Here is a 23,787-nt window from a genome sequence, read left to right as displayed (position 1 = left end):
GGTCCTTGAGTCTTAGGTCATGTGGCAAGGTCTGATTCTGAAAGAAATGACTTCTTAAACTGAGTACAATGGAGTGAAGAGGGTAAGAGGAAGTACTCTGAAGTACTGTATATTGATTGCTTTCAAATCCCCTCTGTTACTTACTAGCTTTGTAACTGTGGTCAAGCTACTTAACCTCTCTGGGCCTCAGTTTCCTCTTCTGTAAAATGCAGGTAATATTAGTACGTATTTTACAAGGTTTTACAATGATATATTAGACTCAATCTATCTAGGCTCTTAGGATGGTGTCAGCTTTCAACCAGGACTGTGTAAACGTCTGCTGTTTACTTCTAAGCAACATGCTACCTTTTGCCTCAAAGTGATATAGCTGGTTTCAAGTGAGCAATGCGTTTTCTTTGAGTAGTCTCTAGCATTTTATACTTTTTAGAAATGAAATATGGTTACATTTTAATTGTTTTCTTTTCTTTTTTTTTCAGAGAGAGAGGGATAGACAGGGACAGCAGACAGGAATGGAGAGAGATGAGAAGCATCAATCATTAGTTTTTCATTGCGTGTTGCGACACCTTAGTTGTTCATCGATTGCTTTCTCATATGTGCCTTGACCACGGGTCTTCAGCAGACCAAGTAACCCCTTGCTGGAGCCAGCGACCTTGGGTTCAAGCTGGTGGGCTTTTTTCTCAAACCAGATGAGCCCGTGCTCAATCTGGCGACCTCGGAGTCTCGAACCTGGGTCCTCTGCGTCCCAGTCCAACGCTCTATCCACTGCGCCACCGCCTGGTCAGGCTTGTTTTCTTTAAGCATTTACCTGTAACAGCCTTTGTGCCAAACACTTTTTAAGAAGGCTGTCCCCCAAGCTCCCTTTCTCTGGGGCCATGCTGCCCTAATGACCTCCATAATTACTAGAGCTCCATCAGCCTTCCTCCCATGATGTGACCCAGCCTCCCTGTGTGTGGGCACTGGACTCAAGCTGCAGCCAGGAGCCCCTCTCCGGGGAAATCTGGAGTTGGGACTGAGAGATTCTGCTTCAGACCAGCTGTTCTTCTGAGTGTAGGAGACATAAAAGAGAAGCTGCTAGAGGAAGCTGAAATGCAGAGAGAAGTGAGCTAAGAGATGAAGAAAGACTTCCAGACTCCTCACCAGGCTCCAGTTTGAGGCTCTTCTTGCTAGGCTTGGTGTTCAAGTCTTGCCTGAACTCCTTGGGACTCATAAAAGAAATCCTCACTCCCGCTGAGGCTCTGGCCAGTTTTTGTTACTTGTAACTGAGAATGCTACCTAGGACAGTCACTTCCATTGAGTGCAAACCAGATGACTAAATAAGAGCTTGGGAAAATGTCATGAGAAACCAGGGAGGGGGTAAGGAAGCTCGCCAGTACCTCATTGTTTTCCACAACGAGCGTTCTCTCTGGCTTCTCAGAGTCATCAAATTCCGGTTGCCAGATTGATTCTCCCAATTCCAGGTCTAAAATAATTTCTTGAATTCTCACATTTCTTTCCTTCACGCGTGCAATTTCAAACTCTTTTTGTTTGTATGCAGCATCAAACTCATTATTGAAAACAATTTTTACCTTATAAATGATATCCTGAAATAACAATATGTTACTGAAAACACATCACATATTATTACATAATCCCATAGTTTTACTTTTCCCCCCAAATCAAATTTCAGTAAATGACTTTTCTAAAATACTGTTTATATTAAATAATTTCTTGGTTCAGTAACCTATAGTGGCATCCTACTAGATCAAAGTAACAGCTGTTAAAGCACAACCTACTTCCCAAAATATAAGTTACAATGCAATATTCAAGTATGATGATAAATGCTGAAGTGGGTGATGAATACTTGGAAGCTCTTTTTGTGTATATTCTAAAAACATCAGAAAAATATTTAAAAAGCAATATGGAGTACTTAAATTGGGAAACGTCTTTTCTTTGGAGCTGTTTGGGGGAGATGTGGTGAGGAGGAGATGGCCTACAGAGGCTGCTTGGAGAATGCACCAGACAAGTACACCACATACAGTATTGTTCCTATATACCAGGGGTCCCCAAACTGCGGCCCCCTGAGGCCATGTATCTGGCCCCCGCCACACTTCCGGAAGGGGCACCTCTTTCATTGGTGGTCAGTGAGAGGAGCACAGGATACATCCTGTGGAGTACTGTATGTGGTGGTGCTGCAAAGCGCGGCGTCGCTCATGTACAGTACTACTGCCGGTGACGTGGGATGCATGCGTCATGGCTCCGGAAGCGCGTCATATCACTTCTTACGGCTAGCAGTGACAAATATGGAACTGGACATCGACCATCTCATTAGCCAAAAGCAGGCCCATAGTTCCCATTGAAATACTGGTCAGTTTGTTAATTTAAATTTACTTGTTCTTTATTTTAAATATTGTATTTGTTCCCGTTTTGTCTTTTTACTTTAAAATAATATATGTGCATAGGGATTTGTTCATAGTTTTTTTTATAGTCTGCCCTCCAACAGTCTGAGGGACAATGAGCTGGCCCCCTGTGTAAAAAGTTTGGGAATCCCTGCTATATACAGTCGGCTTCTTCTCAGGTAGGAAGGGGACACAAGCTGGTTAGTTGGATCAGCCAGTTACTAAGGTGGCATTGGGTCCAAATGGATTGTTCCCATCTCTGCTGCGGACAATGGATCAATTCAAAGTTGCTTTTATTTTACCGTCAGAATTCAGCCTATATATCTATCCTAGTGAAGATGGAACCACAAAAGCAGGGGTGAGGATTACCTATTTGTAGGAAAATGGCTTTAATAGAGCAGCAAGAAAGTGGGACTTTGAGGAAATAGGTTGGCAGAAACTGAGCAACAAAAGCCATAACTAAACAGTTCTTAGTATAAGAATTTCAGGGGTTGAAGGAGAAGAGGAGAAAAAGATTGGAAGAGAGAGCAGAGTAACATGGCAGGAGGCTAGAACTGAAATTGCAGACATGTCTGAAGGACTTCCAGGGTCGGGAATGGCTAACATTAAATTTAGTCCATTCGCATTGGTCCTAGTAACTGAATTTTCAAAAACCATCAGGAGGCATGTACTGTGCCGGCACTGACATGTGGGGTGGAAAGTAAGGAGTAGGAGCTTGGAGCCTGAGGGAGGCTGCACCTTCTCCCTGAGCCCCAGAAGTTCTAAGAATCTCAGAGAGGAAATGGCATTTCCCCAGGCTAAGGGGAGAGACAGCAATCACATCTTGATCATACAAAAACGAGGATGTCCTAACTAACCTCTGGGTTTCCTAGAAGATGGCATTCAAGGCTTTCTTTTGTCTTTGGGCTTACTGAAGATCTAAGTAGGATAGTTTATCAGCCAGTGTAGACTGTTTTCTTCTTCTTGTTGTTTTTTCTTTTTAGAAAACCTGTTATCCTAGAACCCAGTCTTTTTTATTTTTACTTTATTTTTATTAATTTTACTAAGGTGACATCAATACTAGAACCCAATCTAAATGGCTGAAACCAACTCTTGTAAACAAGCTCTGCTTAAGGAACACAGATGCTAGCATCTAGATATCTGTATACTACAAGGACATCATTTTGATTGGCATGAAATTTCAATTTGAGCCTTTGTAAGACAGACACCTCATGGGGATATTTAGAGATATTTAGGGATAAAGAAAAAAAATTCACTCACTTTCAGTAATATAATTTGGTTGATTTTCTCTTCTCTGGTATGTAATTCTAATTGGCTTGACAATAAAGAAGTTTTTACCCCAAAATCAGTACTCAGACTGCCAAACAGGTAATTAGGCAAGTTGCTATTTCTTAATGCTGTGTCTTCTTCCTCCTCTTCATCATCTTCTTCATGATGCTTTCTACCCAAGATGAATGCAGACTGAACCTCTATAATTTCCTTCCGTAGCTAAACATAGAAAAAGATGACATGGAAGTTATTCAATAATAAGAATTCTCTAAAGGGCAACTCTGTGACAACTTAATTATTTCAACAACCACTTTAAGATGTTAGACTGTCTTGTCAACAACTAAATTCAAAGTGATTGATCTTGAAACTGCTGCAGAAGAAATTAAAGCTTCAGGAACTGATAAACTGTGGGTAAATCAAAAGAGTAAAAATTGTCCCTGCTAATACGTAATGTTGTATTTTTCTGTCAGGATGACAGCTGTTTGTAGATATTTTGAGTCACTGTTGAAATTTAAGCATTAAAATACACACACCTTCTCTTCATATTCTGCAAAGGAATTTGTTCACATAACACTAGTGGGCATAGGTTAAGAAAACTTAAGTATTCTTTCATTTTATGTTTCAAAAAAAATAATGCATGCCATATAAAAATAGAAAGAAAGGAAGAAGGAAGGAAGGAAGGAAGGAAGGAAGGAAGGAAGGAAGGAAGGAAGGAAGGAAGGAAGGAGAGAAAGAAAGAAAGAAAGAAAAAGAAAGAAAGAAAGAAAAAGAGGAGAAGAGAAGAGAAAGAAAAAAAGGTAACAGGATGGATGCAAGGTTCTGGTCAACACCAAACTAGATCAGTGGGGCAGTGTAGTTTGATAGTGATAGCTGCTTTTTTTTTTTTTTTTTTTTTTTTGAGAGTCAGAGAGAGGGATAGACAGGGACAGACTGACAGGAACAGAGAGATGAGAAGCATCTATCATTAGTTTTTCGTTGCACATTGCGACACCTTAGTTGTTCATTGATTGCTTTCTCATATGTGCCTTGACCGCGAGCCTTCAGCAGACTGAGTAACCCCTTGCTTGAGCCAGCGACCTTGGATCCAAGCTGGTGAATTTTTGCTCAAACCAGATGAGCCCATGCTCAAGCTGGTGACCTTGGGGTCTCGAACCTGGGTCTTCTGCATCCCAGTCTGATGCTCTATCCACTGCGCCATCGCCTGATCAGGAGAGATAGCTGCTTTTTATTTTTATTTTTTATTTTTATTTTTTTTTCTGAAGCTGGAAACGGGGAGAGACAGTCAGACAGATTCCCGCATGCGCCCGACCGGGATCCACCCGGCACGCCCACTAGGGGCGATGCTCTGCCCACCAGGGGGCGATGCTCTGCCCCTCCGGGGCGTCGCTCTGCCGCAACCAGAGCCACTCTAGCGCCTGGGGCAGCGGCCAAGGAGCCATCCCCAATGCCCGGGCCATCTTTGCTCCAATGGAGCCTTGGCTGCGGGAGGGGAAGAGAGAGACAGAGAGGAAGGAGGGGGGGGTGGAGAAGCAAATGGGTGCTTCTCCTATGTGCCCTGGCCGGGAATCGAACCTGGGTCCCCCGCATGCCAGGCTGACGCTCTACCGCTGAGCCAACTGGCCAGGGCCAGATAGCTGCTTTTTAAAAAGCTGAAATTTGGCCTTGGCCAGTTGGTTCAGTGGTAGAGCATCGGCCCAGCGTGTGAAGTCCTGGGTTCAATTCCCAGTCAGGGCATACAGGAGAGGTGCCCATCTGCTTCTCCACCCCTCCCCCTTCTCTCTCTCTCTTTCTTTTTCTCTCTCTTTCCCCCCTCCCACAGCCATGGTTCATTTGAGTGAATTGGCCCTGGGCACTGGGGATGGCGCCATGGCCTCACCTTAGGCACTAAAATGGCTCAATTGCCTAGCAACAGAGCAGTGGCCCCAGATGGGCAGAGCATCGCCCCATAGGGGGCTTGCTGGGTGGATCCCAGTCAGGGATGCATGTGGGAACCTGTCTCTCTGCCTCCCCACCTCTCACTTAATTAAAAATAAATGCTGGAATTTCTTTAGGAAAACGCATAATTCCATCAAAACAGACACTACTTCATCTTTGGTCAATTATCTTAAAATTTAATCCATAGATTTAAGAGAAGATAATAAGAATATGGGTAGATGAAGATGACTTCTGAGTAGGACAAGAACAAAACTCTAAATCTTATTTTTTATTTTATTTTATTATTATTATTTTTTTGTATTTTTCTGAAGTGAGAAGTGGGGAGGCAGTCAGACTCCCACATGTGCCCAACTGGGATCCACCCGGCATGCCCATCAGGGGGCGATGCTCTGCCTATCTGGGCCATTGCTCCATTGCAACTGGAGCCATTCTAGCACCTGAGGCAGAAGCCATGGAGCCATCCTCAGCGCCTGGGCCAACTTTGCTCCAATGGAGCCTTGGCTGTGGGAGGGGAAGAGAGAGAGAGAAAGGAGAAGGGGGAAGGATAGAGGAGCAGATGGGTGCTTCTCCTGTGTGCTCTGGTCAGGAATCGAACTGGGACATCCACACGCTGGGCCAATGCTCTACTGCTGAGCCAACCGGCCAGGGCCAAATCTTATTTTTTAAAGTATATCCTCACATTTAAATGTTAACCATGTTTTTTAGGGTATAGGCTCCTTGATTGTGTAGATTTGGTTCCTACATTCATTAGAGTATGTTTTACAAATTAACAAGGAATGGAAAAAATAACTACAAACATATCTAAACTTATCCTAAATTGTATCCCAACTCAAATCTGTGAAGACCTTGAAATAAAACACATCACTTATATAAACACATATATTTTTAAAACTGTACTTTAAAACATTCTGTTTCAATCTTCCTTTGATGCAAAATTCGATTCACTTCTTTCAGCTCTTCATCTGTGCGTTCTTTCATTGGGAAGTTCTCAACCACATAGGGGATGTGAAAGCCCTTGTTGGAAAACACAAAAGAAAGTCATTTTTAGTATGTGTGTGTGTATCTGGAGTGGAGTGGGAGGTGTTTTCCCTGATTAAAGTTAATTCATAGGTTATCATGCATGAGTAAAATCGAAAGTGGAGACTTTCTTTAAAATAAAGCAATGTATTCCATTAGCACTGGTGTAAACTTTGGATTAAAATATTGAGCTTTTGTAAAGAATTTACTTCTAAAGCAAAAGTTCTCAAGTAGGGGTCATTTTGCTTGCCCTTCCTCCTCCTTCCGAGACCCTCAGGGACATTTGGCAATGCTGGAGACATTTTTGATTTTTCTAATGGGAGTTTTGAATGCTACTTGGGTCTAGAGGCCAGGGATGTTACAAAACATCTTATAATCCATAGGACAGCCCCCACAACAAAGAATTATCCAGCCTAAAACACACTACTCTTGAAAAGGTCTGTTTTTGAGCAACACATAAGCACATAAATCTAGTCTGACCATATACTTTATTAACCAAATGGAGAAGGGACATATTTAAAAGTGAAGAGGGTACTGTTAGAAGTTACTCTAGGAGCACTGTTTATACTTGCGGTCCTAGAGTAACTAGGGAAATAGTGTTGGAAGGAAGCTCAATGAAAAAGCATGGAAAATAGTCCTTTAGAAAATGTGAAGGCAGGCACAGGTAGAAATGTCAAGAATACGATGTCTAGTTTTCAGTTTGTGTGGATGAAGAGTGGCCTGTTAAAATAGATGTTAAGACCTGGATGCAGGTAGTGTCAGAGAGGAAAGAGGTGATAAGACAAATCTTAAGAGATGCTGGCTTGGGAGTACCTGGGGACTGAGCAGAGGGGAAGAACGAGACAAGAAAAAGTGACACATCTAGGTGGAATTCAGCACAGGAAGGGGCGAGTATGCTTTGAATGCCTTTTTATGTATAGGTTTTCCTGAAATTTGTATCTGGAGTTATGTCTGTTACCTTAAGAGCTCGGCCTTTCACAGCCATTGAATTCCAGCATTCTTCTTTAATAAGTTCAGCCAGATATCTCTTGGCTAGGTTATGCATCTCCACATCATTTCTGATCTTGAAGAACATAGATGAAGGAAAAAATAAAAATGAAAATGTGGCCTCTTAAAACAAAAATCTCACTAACCAGTCAAGGCTGCACCTTGAGTGAAGAAGTTTGATCGTCCTTCCCCAGCACACAGCGCCGCCCTGCAGGGGGATAGATGCACTCCGGCGGGAACACGTGCCTGTCTTTGAGAACCTTTCCTGAAGTTCAGTTTGGAGGCACGGGATTCCCTTCCTTGAGGACAAAGGGGTCAATGCAAACACCTCGAAGGGCAGGCAGGTCCTACACAGGAGCCAAGGTGGTTGTGGGAACAGCTATATAGCGTGGCGGGCTGGGTAGCTAACACACACAGTGTCACAGATCTGGCCTGTTGGTGCCGGGTGGGAACATAAACCCACTGTGCCAACTCTGTTTTATTAAAGAATTATGAAATTTGTAATTTTATGAAACTGTGCCAACTCTGTTTTATTAAAGAATTATGAAATTTGTAATTTTATGAAACTGTAGGATGTCTAAATGTTGGTTTAATTTTTATCAATACATATTTAAAGGGCTAGTTTGTAACCTCTGCCTTGGGGTCTTGACTGCACTTATGTGGGAGACTGCAAGCTGACAGGGTCCTTGTAGTTTAGATTTGCGGGGGACAGAGGTGTGGGGGATTGGCAGTAAGCTGACAGGGTCCTTGCTGCCCGTCCCCCACCTCACTTGCCTGATTAAGTTGCTAAGCTCTTCCCCACAACCTCTGACTGATTGTTTAAGTTGGTAAAGGTAATTTATATGCCCTTCCACACACCTCTGTGTTAGCCGTGATGCTAGATTGTTTTTTTTATCTTATTTTTAGTAATTTTAATGCAGTGACATTGATAAATCAGGGTACATATGTTCCGAGAAAACATCTCCAGATTATTTTGACCTTTGATTATGCTGCATACCCCTCACTCAAAGTCAAATCATCCTCCATCACCTTCTATCTGGTTTTCTTTGTGCCCCTACCCTCCCCCCACTCCCTTCCTCTCCTTCCTCGCCCCTTCCCCACCCCTCCACCCCACGCCCTGTTACCATCACATTCTTGTCCGGGTCTCCTAAGTTTCATTTTTATGTCCCATCTATGCATTGGTTCATATAGTTCTTAGTTTTTTTTCTAATTTACTTATTTGACTCCGTATAATGTTATCAAGGTCCATCCATGTTATTGTAAATGATCCAATGTCATCATTTCTTATGCCTGAGTAGTATTCCATAGTATATATGTAACAAAGCTTTTTAATCCACTCGTCCTCTGATGGACACTTGGGCTGTTTCCAGATCTTCGCTATTGTGAACAATGCTGCTATAAACATGGGGGTGCATTTCTCCTTCTGGAACCATTCTATGGTGTCCTTGGGGTATATTCCTAAAAGTGGGATGGCTGGGTCAAAAGACAGTTCGATTTTCAATTTTTTGAGGAATCTCCATATTGTTTTCCACAGAGGCTGCACCAGTCTGCATTCCCACCAGCAGTGCAGAAGAGTTCCCTTTTCTCCACATCCTCGCCAGCACTTATTCTGTGTTGTTTTGTTGATGAGCGCCATTCTAACCGGTGTGAGGTGATATCGCATTGTGGTTTTAATAAGGGTTAATAGCCAAAATTTATAAAGAACTTGTAAATCTCAACACCAGAAAGACAAACAATCCAATCAAAAAATGGGCAAAGGAAATGAATAGACACTTCTCCAAAGAGGACATACAGATGGCCAATAGGCATATGAAAAAAATGCTCAACATCATTAATCATTAGAGAAATGCAAATTAAAACCACGATGCTAGATTGTTTCTACTAGTCCCATCCCCCTTGTTAAAGTTTAAGAGACTGGAGGCAGTTTTCTTTTACCCCTTGTTTTGTGAAGTTAAGATGTTATGGTGGGGGTTTCTGCACTTGGGAGAATTCTTGGTGTGCCTGGAAAATGTGACTTTGTATTTGAGCTCTCTTTGATTTGCAAATGCCTGGTTTACACTATAAAAATAAAGCTTTTGGGAGTGTAGGCACTTTTGGTTGGCCATCAGCCACCAGAAGGCCTCCTGATTCCATTCTTTTTCTTTCTGTTTATTTTCTAATATTCCACCGCTGCCACCTGAGACCTGCAAAATTATTTGTCGCTCTGGTTCGTGACGCACGTAATTCTTTTATTTAACTCCACTGCTCTTGGAGATCACATACTTTACCTTTTCCTATTTAGAAACATATGTGTGACATTGATTAGTTTCATCTGCTTTAAGTAATCTAATTACTTAATATTTAAGTGAATAAGTATTCTTGTTTTAATCAAGTTTGCCAAAAGAGCTGGTATAAAAATGAGACCCAACAATCCTTAGTCTTTAGGATCCTCTCTGGAACCTTTTCTGCATCTTACTTTGTTGGCAGAATTATTAGCAAACTAGCTAAGAATAATACTTCCCCATCAGATTAGAAAATGTCTTATTTATCCATTCATTTTTCATTAATTTATGTCTATCTTATCCATTGTCTGAACAAATACTTAATATGCATTTTATTTCTTTTTTATTTTCTTCCATTGGTAATAGCTAATACAGTTTTAAATTATTTTAAATAATAACTTTTAAAGAAACAGCTGTTTTGGCATATCGATGGTCAGAACCTGTCTGGTTGCCAGACCTCCCTTCTCCACTGCGCCAGCTATTGATCAACCCCCCCAGACTCAGTCCCTAATGCCGAGCCCAGGGTGTCTACTAGGCTTTGGTCTTATCCTTATTGTGGAGATCCTGGCTGAGGATGGCTAGTGGCCTTGTCCTTTTAGGACTGGGATCCCTAACTAGTAGGTGCTGTTAACTCTTCCTGTGGACTAGTATTCTGCTCCCAAAGGTGCTAAAAGCCACTGGGTGTACGGTGTCCTCTGCTAACACTGTTCTGTGCACACTGTCTGGTTCTGTGCTCAGCTCCAGTCTGGGACTGGTATCTCTTCAAACGCCCAGAGCTTAGGAAAAATAAACAGCATGGGAAACAAGTGTGTAAGGAGCCGTTCTCTACACAAAGCCTGCTCAGAGGATCAGGATGCTTCTCGAGAGATATGCAAGAGTTCGGAAGTGGCAAGGGGAGGGGCCGGGGGATATGTGGCAGAGGCACAGGGAGGGAGGGAGGGGAGCAGGGTGGGTGCAGCAGTGGTCAGTAGGTCAGCTGGTCAGAGCAGCAGGTTCATGGGACCGAGTTGTCAGATATGTTTGGAGACAGAGCAACACTGGTGTGAGAACAGGCACAGGCACTTGACACAGACTCACTGCAGAGCGGTCCAGCTGAATGGGCTGGGAGAACCTGGTGCTAGGACAGGAAGGGGCGTGCCAGGCCTGAGCCAAGCCAGGGCCAAGGAGGCAGAGGCTGAAGCCTAGTGGGCAGACTGGTGCTTCCTGACTCAGATCCAAGTTGTAGGATCTTAGCCAAGTGACTAGCTCCAAAGCTTCAGTTACTGCAAGTGGGAAAACAAAACCTTCCTGTGTGGGTTGTTGCAATAACCAAATAGCATTCAAAAAGCCCGTAAGTTGGTGCTATTTGTTATAATAAAAATGGGGTCATTTCCAATAGTTTCCTATCATGCCAGGACTTGAGAGCTGGCCTCTGCCTACCTCTCATCATTTAATGAGGCTCTCTCCTATCTACCATGTTACAGCCTTTCTGGCCTTCCTCATCCTGGAATACTCCAAGCCACTTCTGCCTCAGGGCCTTTGCTCTTGCTTCCCCCATTGCCCAACGTCTCTTCCCCAGAACTTTGCATAGCCAGCTTCCTCTCTTCTTTTAGTTCCCAACTGAAATGTCACCCCTTTAAAATAATTTTCTTTCACCACAGAAGTAGATCTCTCACATCTTTCACAGTATCCACACTATGTTTTAATCATACCATGTACAAAGATTTGTTTATGGTCTGTCTTCTCCACCAGATTAGCCCCATGTAGGCAGGACCTGTCTGACCTATTCATTGTATTCCCAGCACCTACAATAGTGCCTGGCACATAACAGGTATTCAATAAATGTTGTGGAATAAACTAATGGGTAGATGAATGATCATTCAGGTAAATTTTATCTCCTTGAGTCAGTCTGTTGAGGTCCTTCTCATTCTGATTCTGTTATATAATTCCTCTTATTCTCAGCCTCGTGTCACCAATTTGACAAATCTGCCTCATTTCTGCATCTTCATCCCAGTCATTAATAAACATGTTTAACAAGACAGATGCCTATTATTGGAAACCTCTCTCCTAGGGACATTAGTCAGTCTTTTTTTGTGTAGTTATTTCATCAGCTATAATTCACTTAAATTTCCTTGAATCCAGCTATGTTTAATTCTCTGGTTCAGAGGGGGAAATGTGTTTATTTGTGCACACTCAAAAACTCAAATGTACTGTGCATGTTGAGAAAGAGGTAAGTTAAGAACATCCTGGGCCCTGTCTGGTTGGCTCAGTGGTAGAGCATCAGCCTGGTGTGTGGATGTCCTGGGTTCGATTCCAGGTCAGGGCACACAGGAGAAGTGACCATTTGCTTCTTTAACCCTCTCCTTTCTCTCTCTCTCTCTCTCTCTGTCTCTCTCTCCCCTTCCCACACCTATGGCGTGATTGCTGAGAATGGCTCTGTGGAGCCTCCATCTCAGGTATGAAAAATAGCTCGATTACCAGCATGGCCCCGGATGGGCAGAGCATCAGCCCCAAATGGGGGTTGCTGGGTAGATCCCAGTCAAGGCTCATGCAGGAGTCTGTCTATCGCCCCTCCTCTCACTTGGAAAAGAAGAAAAAGGAAGGAAAAAAAAAAAAGAACATCCTGTATAAAACGTAATTAGGGCTTTCACTTCAAATAAAATCAATATGAGTAAACAATGTGCTATAACTGCCACAAAAAGATGCAAAGTCTGAATTAATAGAAGTGTAATATCTAGTCATGCAGAGGTTTCAGTTTATGCTTTTCTATAAACTAGACAGATGATAATTGGATTTCTTTTGTGGATACCAGACTCAAATATAACAAAATCAGAGAAAAACTGTGTGATGATGAGGAAGCTATCAAAACGATATCATATGGTAGTTATAGGAGCTGGGTAGTTAGTTGAGACAAGAGAAGATGCACATGGTAATTGCTAATCTCTGACCATTTTCAGAGTGGCCCTAGAGTTGATGGTGCTCAAAGAATAGAAGAATCAGTAAGTATAGGGAGAAATATTTCAACTCTAGGGATTATTAAACCGCAGTGTCCAAAGTTGACATGAGGTGACTGAGGGGATTTCTAAAAGTGTTTGAACACATTGTGGGAGATGTCTGGCATGAACGTCACGAAGGAAAGACAAACATTAGATGTCTGGTTGGCCTGGCTGTTCTTCTTACCCTAACCCCCAAATTCAGCAATTTTATGACTCATTCCCTCATACACCCTGGGTTTGCTTTATTCACATTGTGCTGGAAAGGCCTTGGTTTTATTTACATAATTATGGAAAAGTTTCCCTTCCTATTTTCTCCTTACTTCCTTCATTATGGTGCCTACATCAGATTTTCCCATACCTTTGCCACTTCTTTCTCGCTTTCATTTTGACGCCTTTCCAGTTCCTCCAGATCCAGGCTGAATTCCTGGTCCTCTAATTTTGCAATATAATCTACTGTTTCATTTTCTTCCATCATAGTCAGAACCTGAATTTTAAAATAAGAAAGGATAATGACAAGTGAAGAATTAAACTTCAAAGACATGGTTTTCCAACTCTTAGATAGTAATGAATAAGAAACAGATGTTCTATTTATTTCAGTAAAACTATTGAATAAAGAATTAGGTTATGTGCTTATTGTGATTATTTAAGTTTTAAGGCTTAATCCTTGAAAACTCATTCATCTATAAACAACTACAAAATGTAAATTTATCACTTCATTGGATGGTATTAAGGAATTATTGATATTTAGGTGGGCTAATGGTATTGTGGCTATGTATTTTAGGAGTTCCTATCTTGCCCTGGCTGGTTGGCTCAGCAATAGAGTGTCGGCCCAGTGTGTGGAAGTCCTGGGTTCGATTCCGGCCAGGGCACACAGGAGAAGTGTCCATCTGCTTCTCCACCCCTCCCCCTCTCCTTCCTCTCTATCTCTCTCTTCCCCTCCCGCAGCCAAGGCTCCATTGGAGCAAAGTTGGCCCTGGTGCTAAGGTTGGCTCCATGGCCTCTGCCTCAGGTGCTAGAATGGCTCTGATTGCAGGGGTGCATTGCCCCAGATGGGCAGAGCATCGCCTCCTGGTGGGCGTGCCAGATGGATCCCGGTCGGGCACATGCGGGAGTCTGACTGCCTCCTCGCTGCTTCTCACTTCAGAAAAATACAAACAAAACAACAACAACAAAAAGAGTTCCTATCTTTTGGAGATACATACTTAAATAATTAAAGATAAAATTATATAATATCTATGATTTAATGAAAAATAATTAGGGAAGGGGATGGTGGGTAGGGGTATAGGTGAAATATTGGCAATGGAATTTATTATATTATTATTCTCTTGCCTTTTATATATATTAGAATATTTCTATAATAAAACAATCATCTTTAAAAGTTTATAACTTCAAAATATTCAGGGGCAAAGGACATACATGATAATCTTCAATATATAAAGAGCTCTTACAAAGGAATAAAAACAGCCCAGGCAATAGGAAAAATGAGGAGTTTAGTTTCCAAATGGTAGACTCAGAATAATAGTCTTTATAATTTTACTTTCCTGTCCTAATTCATAAAAAAAAAGAGAAAAGGAATGTATTACAAATAGATAAATTTATTACTGCAATTAAGAACAAAACAAAGGATATTTCAGCAGTATGGAAACTAGCACCTGAAAGATGAAAATCAGATGGACATGAATGGTGCATTATAGCCCCCAGTGCCTTGGGACAATACTTCACAAAAGGTAGAGGCCATACTACATATAGAAGTAAGGGGTAACCTAGAAGTAATTGGCAGAGAGATAAGCTGGGACTACTGCATTGGAAACAGGCAGTGTACATGTATCCCCACTTGGTAAAACTCTCTGGGACCCAGTGGTAGCATAGCAACAAGATGTTTGCCTCTAGGGAGAAAATTGGAATGAATATTTGGATGTGAGAGATAGGGAAATGACCAAGGTATCTGTCATTGGCTATAAGGACTTAGAGAATACTTGCCCATCCACATAAGATAGGTGACTAAAACAGTTTCTAACACCACACACCTCATTTATTTTCACTGAAAATAGATAGGAATACCTACAGAAGTCAGGTCTCCTACATGTTTTCCAAGCAGGTTGAACTGGTGAGGTGGAATTATAACAGGAAGTTGCAGTTACAATTATGATCACACAATAATAAAAATCATAATAGATCACTAAATACTTAGGGAATAATAAAACCATTGAAGAGAGACAATAAATTCAACAATAAAAGACTTGTTATGCAAAGGAAAAGAGTAAAACAAGAGCAGAATTTCACAGTAACTAGAAATGTAAAATATTATTCCTCATAAAAATAATTGAGATTATGAAACTTAAAAGTTTGATCTTTGAAACAAACAAATAACCCAACCAAACAAAATCCATGAAAGACAGACTGAATAGTAAAATGGACACAGTTGAAGATAGTTAGTGGTCTATAAAAGTCAGTTAAGAATTCTACCTGTGTGTAACAAAGAAGGGTAAAGAGATAGATAGATGTGCAAGAAAAGTTAAGACACTTCTACGACTTATCTAGAAGCACCTACAACTAATACAACTTTAGAAGAGAATAAAGAGAACAGGAACCACAATGTTAAAAGAAATCATAAAGGGATATTAAAAAAAAAACAACACACACAATAAAGCACTAATACTCAAGATTTAAAGGCCATAACAAATGTTCGGCATGCCCTGGTCTGGATACAGATGTAAAACTTAAGAACCAAATCCTAAACACTTCCAAGAGGAAATGAGTATGACAAAGATAAAAAAATTAGACCAATAAAAGACCTCATATAAGCAATACCTGAAGCAAAAATGAAATATATCAATAGCTTTGGATCAAAGTACTGAAGGAAAAACTTGTGAATCTCTAATTCTATAGTCATCAAACTGTCATTCAAGTGTGAGATCGAAATAAAGTCATTTACAGACATGCAGAGGTTCAATACCTATCCCTCTGAAAGGATTATTAAGGATATACTAAAGTCAGAGGAAGGTAAGTAGAAAGATTTATTAAATCTGAGTAAGATTTACATGTTTTTAAGACATTTTTAAAGTAATAATTTATAACTATAATTCAAAATGATATCATTGAGAGAATGTGAGGGAAGCAGGAGATGAAAAAGCAAAAAGTAACAACAAAAGCACATTGGGGTCCTTATCTGGGGGGTGGACCAGAGATTCTCCAACTTTAATGGCACTATGACTGTCCTGGGGGTCATTCTGATTCTGGACATCTGGGACAGAGTCAAGATCCCAGGTGATGTCAATGCTGCTGTGCACTGAACCATTGAATAGAAAGGCTCTAGATGATGTAAAAAATTAGAAGGTCAACCATGTGGGTGAGAATTTTAAAAACAGAAATGGAATTATAACTCCCAAAATAGTAAAGAAAAAATAGAATAATAATAACAAAAATACATAAGCAATCCAAGAAGATAGAAAAGAAAAAAAAGTTAAAAATCTGTTTTTAAAATTTTTTTTTAAATTTTTTAAAATTTATTTTTAGAGAGGAGAGAGAGACAGAGAGGGAGAGAGAGGAGAGAGAGAGACAGAGAGAGAAGAGGGGAGGAGCTGGAAGCATCAACTCCCATATATGCCTTGACCAGGCAAGCCCAGGGTTTCAAACCAGAAACCTCAGCATTTCCAGGTCGACGCTTTATCCACTGCGCCACCACAGGTCAGGTAAAAATATTTTTTAAGAAAAGATAAAATGGCAGGAATAAATGTAAACATATCAATTATAATAAATGTGGCTAAACTCATCTATTAGAAAGCTTAGATAGGATTTATAAAAAAACAATCCAGCTATATACTGATTAGAGGACATAGAAAGTTGAAACTAAAGGAACAGAAAAAGATACATGAGCAAGTACCAAAAAAAAAAGAGACAAAAGGTATTTCATAAGGATAAACGGAAGATATTTCATAAGGATATCAGGGAGGTATGTCATGCACATTTTTGCACCTAACATAAATATGATAGAAATACAAGGATAAATTGACAAATCATTAATTATATCCTAGGAAACAATGACTCAAATAGAAAAAATATAAATATAGATGTAGAGAATTTGACTTACACAATTAGATCGATTAATGGGAATTTAAAGAATATTGTACCTCCACCCCTTCCCCTTCAAGACAGAGAATAAAACATTCTTTACAAACTCACACATGGAACATTCACAAAAAGTGACCAGATACAGGCCACAAAGACAACCTCAACAAACTTAGTTACTGACCACAGTGAAATAAAATTCTAAGTTAACAACAAAAAGATATACAAAACAATGTATAAATAACATACAAAACAATCCAAAAATTAAGAACAGAAAATACATAAAGTCTTTTAAGAAATCCTTTGATTGATGTGTTCAAAATGGAATTACAAGCAATAATGAGGAAACTGCATGTCAAACTTAATGCAATGTAGTCAAAGTGGTACCCAGAGGAATATTTATGGTTTGACATGCATAATAGAAAACAATAATAAATAAACCAAGTTTCTAACTCAAAAAAGTAACAAAATAAAAACAAATAAACCTGAACAATATACAAAAAAAATGAATAAAATTCTAAATTGCTAAAATCTTAAATTAATTAAATGAATAGGTATAAAATTATATATAATGTTCTTATAATAATAGTGAAATCAATAAAAGCCAAATCATATTAATAAAATAGAAGTGCTGTTGGAGAATGTAATCAAGAAAAAAACAGTGGAGCCAAAAACCCAGAACAGGCAGAGTCCCACTACTGACCATGGGCACGCAGTCCCGCCTGGCCTGTGGAGCCAAAACTTGCCACGAGTGGGCTCCTCCTGCAAGGGTGGGGCAAAAGCCCGTAAACAGGCGAAGACCTACAGCTGAGCAAAGGTGCTCACCACTGCCCTCAGGGCCGAGCATAACGCCACCCACGGGGGCGGGGCGAAGGCCAAGGCCACCAAGGCTTGTACACCTGAGCACATGATTACAGCCACTCCCGTAAAGGAGAGGCGGAAACGACAGCAACAGCCTCAGTTGGCAGGCACCAGCAACACCCATACCCAAACGCCCTAGGCAGCAACAGCAGAGGGGGTGGTGGGCCTGCAGACAGACCATACCTAGGGAACAGAGGCCACACCCAGTGAACTCCAGTGGCCAAGACCTTCTTTTACACAGAGAAGATGAGAAGGCAGAGAAATGCAACACAAATGAATCAAAAGAAATCCCCAGAAAAGGACCTGAATGAATCAGATATAACCAAATTACCAGATGCAGAGTTTAAAATAACGATTGTTAGGATGCTCAAAGATATTAAAACAACAATAGATGGTCATTATGAACACCTAAATAAAAAGATAGCAAATATAAAAAAGGACATTGAAATAATAAAAAGAATCAGTCAGAAATGACAAATACAATATCAGAAATGAAGAACACAATGGAAGGAATTAAAAGCAGGATGGATGAAGCTGAGAATTGAATCAGCGAGTTAGAGGATACAATAAATAAAGGCACAGAAGCAGAGCAGAAAAAAGAAAAGAGACTCAAAAAGTCTGAGGAAACTCTAAGAGAGCTCTGTGACAACATGAAGAGAAATAACATCCGCATCATAGGGGTTCCTGAAGAAGAAGAGAAAGAACAAGGGATAGAGACTTTGTTCAAGCATATCATAGCTGAAAACTTCCCTCAATTAAGGCAGGAAAACATCTCACATGTTCAGGAAGACAGAGAACTCCATTAAAGAGAAACCCAAAGAAATCAACACCAAGACACATTATAATTAAGATACAAAAGCTAAGTGATAAAGAGAAAATATTAAAAGCTGCTAGAGAAAAAAAGACTATCACCTACAAAGGAGCTCCCATAAGGATAACTTCCAACTTCTCAACAGAAACACTTGAGGCCAGAAGGGAATGGTAAGAAATATTCAAAGTAATGCAGAACAAGAGCCTACAACCAAGACTACTTTATCCAGCAAGGCTATCATTTAAAATCGAAGGAGAAATAAAAAGCTTTCCAGACCAAAAAAACTTCAAGGAATTCACTACAACCAAACCAAGGCTGCAAGAAATGCTAAGGGGCCTGTTGTAAACAGATCAAAGGAGAAAAAGAATATAGCAAAAGAGGAATACAATTTTAAAGAATAAAATGGCAATAAACAATTACATATCAATAATAACCTTAAATGTAAATGGATTAAATGATGCAATCAAAAGACATAGGGTAGCTGCGTGGATAAGAAAACAGGACCCATATATATGCTGTCTACAAGAGACATACCTTAAAACAAAAGATGCACATAGACTGAAGATAAAAGATTGAAAAAAATATTTCACGCAAATGGAAATAAAAAAAAAAGCTGGGGTAGCAATACTTATATCAGACAAAATGGACTTTAAAACAAAGACTATAGTAAGAGATAAAGAAGGTCACTACATAATGATAAAGGGAGCAATCCTACAGGAAGATATAACTATTATAAATATCTATGCACCTAATATAGGAGCACCTAAATATATAAAGCAGACTTTGATGGATTTAAAGGGCAAGAGCAACAACAATACTATAATAGTAGGGGATTTCAATACCCCACTAACATCACTAGATAGATCCTCAAGAAAGAAAATTAACAAAGAAACAGCAGACTTAAAGGACATACTAGATCAACTTGATTTAATAGATATCTTCAGAATCTTCCACCCTTAAGCAGCAGAATATACATTCTTTTCAAGTGCTCATGGTACATTCTCTAGAATAGACCACATGTTAGGGCACAAAAGTGGTCTCAACAAATTTAAGAAGATTGAAATCATATCGAGCACTTTCTCTGATCACAATGATGAAACTAGAAATCAACCACAACAGAAAAACTGAAAAATACTCAAACACTTGGAAACTAAATAGCACGTTATTAAATAATGAATGGGTGAACAATGAGATCAAAGAAGAAATTTAAAAATTCCTAGAAATGAACGATAATGAGCATACATCAACTCAAAATTTATGGGACACAGCAAAAGCAGTCTTGAGAGGGAAGCTCATAGCATTACAGGCATATCTCAAGAAGCTAGAAAAAGCTCAAATAAACAACTTGACCCTACATCTAAAAGAACTAGAAAAAGAACAGCAAGTAAAGCCCAGAGCTAGTAAAAGGAAGGAAATAATAAAGATCAGAGCAGAAATAAATGACGTAGAGGCTAAAGAAACAATACAGAGGATCAATGAAACCAGGAGCTGGTTCTTTGAAAAGGTAAACAAGATCGATGAACCTTTAATCAGACTCACCAAGAAAAAAATAGAGAGGACCAAATAAATAAAATTAGAAACGAGAGTTTCTAATAACAACTGACACAACAGAAATACAAAATATTGTAAGAAAATACTATGAAGAACTGTATGCCAAAAAACTAGACAACCTAGATGAAATGGAAAAATTCCTTGAAACATATAATCTTCCAAAAATTAATCTGGAAGAATCAGAAAACCTAAACAGACCAATTACACCAAATGAGATTGAAACAGTTATCAAAAACTCCCAAAAAAGAAAAGTCCTGGGCCTGATGGCTTCACAAGTGAATTCTACCAAATATTCAAAGAAGAACTAACTCTTATCTTTCTCAAGCTATTTCAAAAAATTCAAGAGGAAGGAAGACTTCCAAGCTCCTTTTATGAGGTGAGCATAATTCTGATTCCAAAACCAGGCAAAGACAACACAAAGAAAGAAAATTATAGGCCAATATCCCTGATGAATTTAGATGCTAAAATCCTCAACAAAATATTAGCAAACCAGATCCAGCAATATATGAAAAAATCATACACCAGGATCAAGTGGGATTTATTCTTGGGAGGCAAGGCTGGTACAATATTGGCAAATCAATCAATGTGACTCATCACATAAACAAAAGGAAGGAGTAAAACCACATGATAATTTCAATAGATGCAGAAAAACATTTGATAAAATCCAGCACCCATTCATGATCAAAACTCTCAGCAAAGTGAGAATACAGGGAACATACCTCAACATGATAAAGGCCATCTGTGACAAACCCACAGCCAACATCAAACGCAATGGGCAAAAATTAAAAGCAAAATCCACAAAGATCAGGAACAAGGCAGGGTGCCCCCTTTCACCACTCTTATTCCACATGGTCCTGGATGTCCTAGCCACAGCAATCAGACAAGAAAAAGAAATAAAAGGCATCCAAATTGGAAAAGAAGAAGTAAAACTATCATTATTTGCAGATGATATGATATTGTATATAGAAAACCCTAAAGTCACAGTCAAAAAACTACTAGACCTGATATTTGAATTCAGCAAGGTGGCAGGATATAAAATTAATACTCAGAAATCAGAGGCATTTTTATACACTAACAATGAACTGTCAGAAAGAGAAATTAAGGAATCAATCCCCTTTACCATTGCAACCAAAAAAATAAAGTACCTAGGAATAAATTTAACCAGGGAGATTAAAGACTTGTACTTGGAAAATTATAAAACATTGATAAAAGAAATCAGGGAAGATAAAAACAAGTGGAAGCATATACCGTGCTCATGGTTAGGAAGAATAAACATCATTAAAATGTCTATATTACCCAAAGCAATTTATAAATTCAATGCAATACCGATTAAAATACCAATGACTTACTTCAAAGATATAGACCACATATTCCAAAAATTTATATGGAACCAAAAGAGAACACGAATAGCCTCAGCAATCTTGAAAAGGAAGAATAAAGTGGGAGGTATCACACTTCCTGATATCAAGTTATACTATAAGGTCATAGTACTCAAAACAGCCTGGTACTGGCATAAGAACAGGTATATAGATCAATGGAACAGAACTGAGAACCCAGAAATAAACCCACAGTTCTATGGACAACTGATATTTGACAAAATAGGTAAGAACATACATTGGAGTAAAGACAGCCTCTTCAACAAATGGTGTTGGGAAAATTGGACAGCTACCTGCAAAAAAAGGAAACTAGACCACCAACTTACACCATTCACAAAAATAAACTCAAAATGGATAAAAGACTTAAATATAAGTCGTGAAACCATAAGCATCTTAGAAGAAAACAGAGGCAGTAAGCTCTCTGACATTTCTCGCAGCAATATATTTGCCGATTTGTCTCCACAGGCAAGTGAAATAAAAGAGAGGATAAACAAATGGGACTATATCAAACTAAAAAGCTTCTGTACAGCTAAAGACAATAAGAACAGAATAAAAAAACAAACTACACAATGGGAGAATATATTTGACAATGCGTCTGATAAGGGGTTAATAACCAAAATTTATAAAGAACTTGTAAAACTTAATACCAGGAAGACAAACAAACAATCCAATCCAAAAATGGGCAAAAGAAATGAATAGACACTTCTCCAAAGAGGACATACAGATGGCCAATAGGCATATGAAAAAATGCTCAATATCACTAATCATTAGAGAAATGCAAATTAAAACCATAATGAGATATCACCTCACACCAGTCAGAATGGCGCTTATCAACAAAACAACACAGAATAAGTGCTGGTGAGGATGTGGAGAAAAGGGAACCCTCCTGCACTGCTGATGGGAATGCAGACTGGTGCAGCCTCTGTGGAAAACAGTATGGAGATTCCTCAAAAAATTAAAAATCAAACTGCCTTTTGACCCAGCTATCCCACTTTTAGGAATATACCCCAAGAACACCATAGCACTGTTTGAAAAGAAGAAATGCACCCCCATGTTTATAGCAGCATTGTTCACAATAGCAAAAATCTGGAAAAAGCCCAAGTGTCCGTCAGAGGACGAGTGGATTAAAAAGCTTTGGTACATATATACTATGGAATACTACTCAGCCATAAGAAATGATGACATCGGATCCTTTACAATAACATGGATGAACCTTGATAACATTATACTGAGTGAAATAAGTAAATAAAAAAAAAACTAAGAACTATATGATTCCATACATAGGTGGGACATAAAAATGAGACTCAGAGACATGGACAAGAATGTGGGGGTTACGGGGTGAGGGGGAGGAGAAGGAGGGGGTTGGGGAGGAGAGGGGCACAAAGAAAACCAGTTAGAAGGTGACAGAAGACAATTGGACTTTGGGTGATGGGAATGCAGCATAAGCAAATGTGAAAATAACCTAGAGCTGTTTTCTCTGAACATATGTACCCTGATTTATCAGTGTCACCCTATTAAAATTAATAAAAAAAAAAAGAAAGAATTTGTCTCAGGGCTAATTCAGGCAGTCAGAAGAATAGTATAAAGATGCTAAGTCTGCTTCTCAGGCCAAATCCTGCAAAAGGGGCCCCAAGAAAATTGGCGATTTGGCTCCTCTGATTTTGCCAATTGGATTTAAAAAAATAGGTCAGGAACACCCTGAAATGGAACTAACAATAAAAGGGCATACATTTAGAGGACTTTAGATACTGGAGCGGATGTATCTGTTATTGCTAAACTACATTGGCCTCCTTCCTGGCCCACTCATGCAGCAGCCACAGAATTACAAGGTATAGGGCAGAGTAAATCCCCTCAACAAAGTTCTTATTTTTTACATTGGGAAGTTTAAGGTCATTCTGGATTTTTTAAGCCTTATGTGCTCCCTGGATGGCCAGTTAATTTGTGGGGTAGAGATGGTTTGAAAAATATGGAGTGTTGCTTGTCAGTCCCAATGAAAGAAAGGAAAAAAAAAAAAAGAAAAAAGAAAAAAACATAAAAGGCATATACATATATATACAACATTAGGAATAAAGAAAGAGCTATAACTAAAAAATTAAAAGACTTTAACATCAGATTATATAATTTTGTATTATATATTAAAAATCTAGATGAAATAATTTTCTAAGAAAATATAATTTATTAAATCTACACTTAAAAAAAAAAAAAGAAAACCTAATAAGACTAATGACTACAGAAGAATTTGAAACAATAGGAAAATCAGCTCCTGTAACAGACATCAGGCCCAGATGGTTTAATATATGT

The 23,787-nt window shown here is 39.3% G+C and overlaps 1 protein-coding gene across 5 annotated transcripts in view; it reads right to left on the bottom strand.

The window, feature by feature from the left end:
* CFAP43 (cilia and flagella associated protein 43) overlaps window positions 1-23,787 on the bottom strand; it is a 121,720-nt gene that overhangs the window by 27,861 nt on the left and 70,072 nt on the right. For all 5 annotated transcript variants that reach the window (XM_066355479.1, XM_066355482.1, XM_066355480.1 and 2 more), the window contains 5 exons: window positions 13,178-13,303; window positions 7,555-7,659; window positions 6,477-6,593; window positions 3,636-3,863; window positions 1,374-1,580 (listed from right to left, as the gene is read on the bottom strand). In XM_066355479.1, the coding sequence (XP_066211576.1) occupies window positions 1,374-1,580; window positions 3,636-3,863; window positions 6,477-6,593; window positions 7,555-7,659; window positions 13,178-13,303 (783 nt within the window). The remainder of the gene's footprint in view (window positions 1-1,373; window positions 1,581-3,635; window positions 3,864-6,476; window positions 6,594-7,554; window positions 7,660-13,177; window positions 13,304-23,787) is intronic.

The sequence above is a fragment of the Saccopteryx leptura genome, chromosome 13 (genome assembly GCF_036850995.1).
Source record: "Saccopteryx leptura isolate mSacLep1 chromosome 13, mSacLep1_pri_phased_curated, whole genome shotgun sequence".
Lineage (NCBI taxonomy): Eukaryota > Metazoa > Chordata > Mammalia > Chiroptera > Emballonuridae > Saccopteryx > Saccopteryx leptura.
Note: the sequence above shows the minus strand (reverse complement) of the source record. Positions and strands in the feature narration are given on the sequence as shown.